At 39.3% G+C, this 3,521-nt stretch overlaps 1 protein-coding gene across 1 annotated transcript in view; it reads right to left on the bottom strand.

The window, feature by feature from the left end:
* Positions 1-1,206: 1,206 nt before the first annotated feature.
* LOC118760996 overlaps positions 1,207-3,521 on the bottom strand; it is a 6,503-nt gene continuing 4,188 nt past the window's right edge. The window contains exon 2 of the mRNA XM_036498636.1: positions 1,207-2,560. Within this exon, the coding sequence (XP_036354529.1) occupies positions 1,207-1,983 (777 nt within the window). The 5' untranslated portion in view covers positions 1,984-2,560. The remainder of the gene's footprint in view (positions 2,561-3,521) is intronic.

Here is a 3,521-nt window from a genome sequence, read left to right as displayed (position 1 = left end):
AATTATAGATACGCTGTACTTGAATAAAAGGCGAGGTTGTTATGGCGACACCTTTAATCTCAGATGTCTTGAATCATTGTTGAGCTGAGCTAAGCAACAAAGGACACATGTTGTTCTAGCTATGCTGTGTTTCAATAAAGGCCTGGATGATCAGGGCTGGAACGTCTTTCATCAAAGGTTTTCTAATCGGTGTTAAACTTGGGCTAAGCAACAGCTACAAGAAGGAATGATTTGTTAGATATTGTAGCTGGAGATACACTCTCCGGGAAAAAAAAATGAGATGATGGTCACTGCTGGAATGTCTTTGATCACAGGTCTGTTATGCAGACCACAAGTGTCTCTCATTCAGCGGTAAACCAGACCGATGATTGAAAGCCACAAGGAAGTATCGAATGATGCATATTAATAATGTCGTCATAGGTATACTGTGTGTTAATATAAAACACGACGGCCATAATTGAATTGTATATGATCATAGAAATGATGGCCGAAGACTAACCAGGGGCAAAACAACCGAAAGCACAGAAGGACATAACAAATAACTCGGACAATGAAATACTGTGTCTGAATATAAGAGAGGGCGGCTATAACTGAACCGTATTTGATCATAAATCTGCTGGATAAGAACTGACCCAGAGCAAAACCAAAACAAAAACAACAGTAAGGTACACAAAGATACGCTATGTGTGAGTAAAAGAGAACTCATACCCTCATTTACGTCCGAGAATCAACGTCTGAATAAAAAGATGGGATGATTATTGGTCTATTTAATCAGGGCTGACAGGAGTTACCTTTGATGTTATATCCTCTAATGTTTTTTTAAAACAAACTTAATAGCGTTCAGTTAATCACTATACATATCCATCATATTCCGTTAAAATGTCTTATTGACAAGTTTCATTTGCTTCATTTCCCTGAAGAGAAGATTACATTGTTTTACACCATTTTATTCCTTTGGAATAATACCAGTGATATCTAGGGAGATAACCTTACAATAAATCACTCGGTCCGTAGCTTAGAAATACTGGGTTGACGTCCAGCGGGAACAGCTTTGTTTCATGGAAGAGGAAAGATCTTCTTTAGTACTTGGTTGTACAATGCTTTCCAATGTGTGTAGTAGTGGCGCGCGCACACATTATTAGCCATTTGAAAAGACTATGGAGTCTCGACCACGGTCGAACAATGATGATGATGAAGCAGTGACATTCAATTGCACACGGTAATATCATGCTGTGAAAAATGTATTATAAACATCGGAAACACAAACAAGCAAATCAGAATAATATATATAAATATGCATTCATACATACCTTTCGGGTAAGATCCATTGATTAAAAACTGCCTTGTAATGGGTCCGTCGTTATAGGTGTCTGTGGTTGGGCTCTTGGGTGATTCCACTTTAGATTTTCGTAAATCATTACCACCCGAACCATAATTAGACAGAATGGTGTTATCCTCGATAATCCGGTTGGCGTAACGGGACGAAGGTTTCTTTTTGTTATTGTCTTCGTCCACTGCGAAATCAGGGTTCAGCGTCACGCTGGCCATGGATTCGAGCTCTGCGTTGTCAACGATGGACTCACACGAACATGGCTGTTTCTGCTGTTTCTGATATTGTTGTTGTTGTTCTTTACCGACCAGTGTCTTTACGAGTATGTTCACATTTGAAGCCAGATCCATCAGCAATTGCTTGTATTGAGCGCTCGTGTTCCGAAGCTGTTCCACTTCATGGCGTAGTTCGTTGTTTTCGTTTGTCTGTCGTTTCACTTCGATCAGTACAGATTCCACCAGATTCTTCCACTCACGGTGAAATCTACGAAACGGGTGATGCGGCCACTTAATTCGACCGAAACAGCCATCGCCAGAAAAACGTATTTGGCGAACAGTCGGCTGTGTTAGAGACAGACAAATACAGGAAGCCAGTAAAACGTAGATAGAAGTCGTTTCGAGTGAATTCCGACCCCTGAGGACAGTAGCGGCCATACTAGATCTTTGGGCTTCTCTCAGGAAATGTTTTTTGCTTTCTGGAAATATTTAATGCTCTCAGTAGAAGTTATCATAAATCGAAGCTGGTGCCAACCTGCTTCATCGTTTGCTTTCTATTTCTTTCTTTCTTTCTTTCTTTCTTTCTTTTTTTCTTCTTTTTTTTGTTTTTGTTTTCTGTTTCTCCTACTCCTCTTTCTCTTCTCTCCCTTCTTCTTCAGTAATAATTATGCCTTGCTTTTACTCTCTCTCCTCCTCCTCCTCCTCCTCTTCATACGCTCCCCCTCTCTCTCTTTCTACTCCTATTTGAAAAAAAAAAACAAAAAAAAAACAGAAATCTTTCTCTCCCTTCGACTAATTCGCTCTCTTTCCAATTTTATATAATGTGAAAGTGGGCACGTCGATGTGAAATAGGTTGTGAACAAAGAGAGAGAAAAATTGGTGTGTGTGTGTGTGTGTGTGCGCGCACGTGTGTGTATAATAGAAGAGACGACGACGAAAGAGAGAGAGAGAGAGATGAGACAGGCAGAGAGAGGGTTTGGTACCAGTATTATGTTCCTTGTCCCACGATAGTGGCCTACAAAATACAAAACAATTCCTCATTAGAAGCGAAGATATTCCACAATTCAAGTAAACGTCGTATTAATCGCTAACCAAATCACAAATCCTATGATATTGTTGGTGTTGCTATTGTTGCTTAGCCCAATAACAGTAGTGTTTCCGTAGAACTATCATCAAATACAACCCAAACATGACTGTCCCTTCTCTTTGCATAAATCCTCAAAATACTTTATCCATTTTGTTCTATTTGTTTTCAAGACAGAAGCGTATTATACGATAAGAATTTTACTGCTATTTTTAGCTTTCCGAAGCAACCGCATGCAAGATCGCAACGATGGCTTGTTAACAAAATCGATGCTTTAGATGCATGAGTATAAATGTCGAACAGGATGAGATGGCGCAAAAATTAAAGATTCGTAATGGATGATGCATTTTTCCAAAGTAGAGTTCCAAAGAATGTCAGGATTCCGTGAAATAATTTGGAAGTTCTGGGATTCGAATAAAAAGGTTTTCATTAAAAAATTATATTACTCACTTTCAAATATATATATATATATAGAAGAAACCGCCCCAGGACTTATTCTTTGTAAACCTGGTACTTATTCTATCGGTCTCTTTTGCCGAACCACTACGTTTCGGGGTTGTAAACACTCCAACATCAGTTGTCAAGCGATGGCGTGGGAGGGGACAAACACACACACACACACACACACACATAAATATATACATACATATATATATATATATACGACGGGCTTCTTCTAGTTTCCACCTACCAAATCCACTCACAAGGCTTTGGTCGGCCCGAGGCTATAGTAAAAAAAAAACACTTGCATAAGGTGCCGCGCAATGGGACTGAACCAGGAGCCATGTGGTTGGGAAGAAAGCTTCTTACCACACAGCCACACCTATACGTACATACATATATTCTCATACTAAAATCATGTTTATTATTTAATGTCTTATTAAAGTTAGGA

This window comes from Octopus sinensis, unplaced genomic scaffold (genome assembly GCF_006345805.1).
Source record: "Octopus sinensis unplaced genomic scaffold, ASM634580v1 Contig03869, whole genome shotgun sequence".
Classification (NCBI taxonomy): domain Eukaryota; kingdom Metazoa; phylum Mollusca; class Cephalopoda; order Octopoda; family Octopodidae; genus Octopus; species Octopus sinensis.
This window is presented reverse-complemented; position numbering and strand designations above follow the sequence as displayed.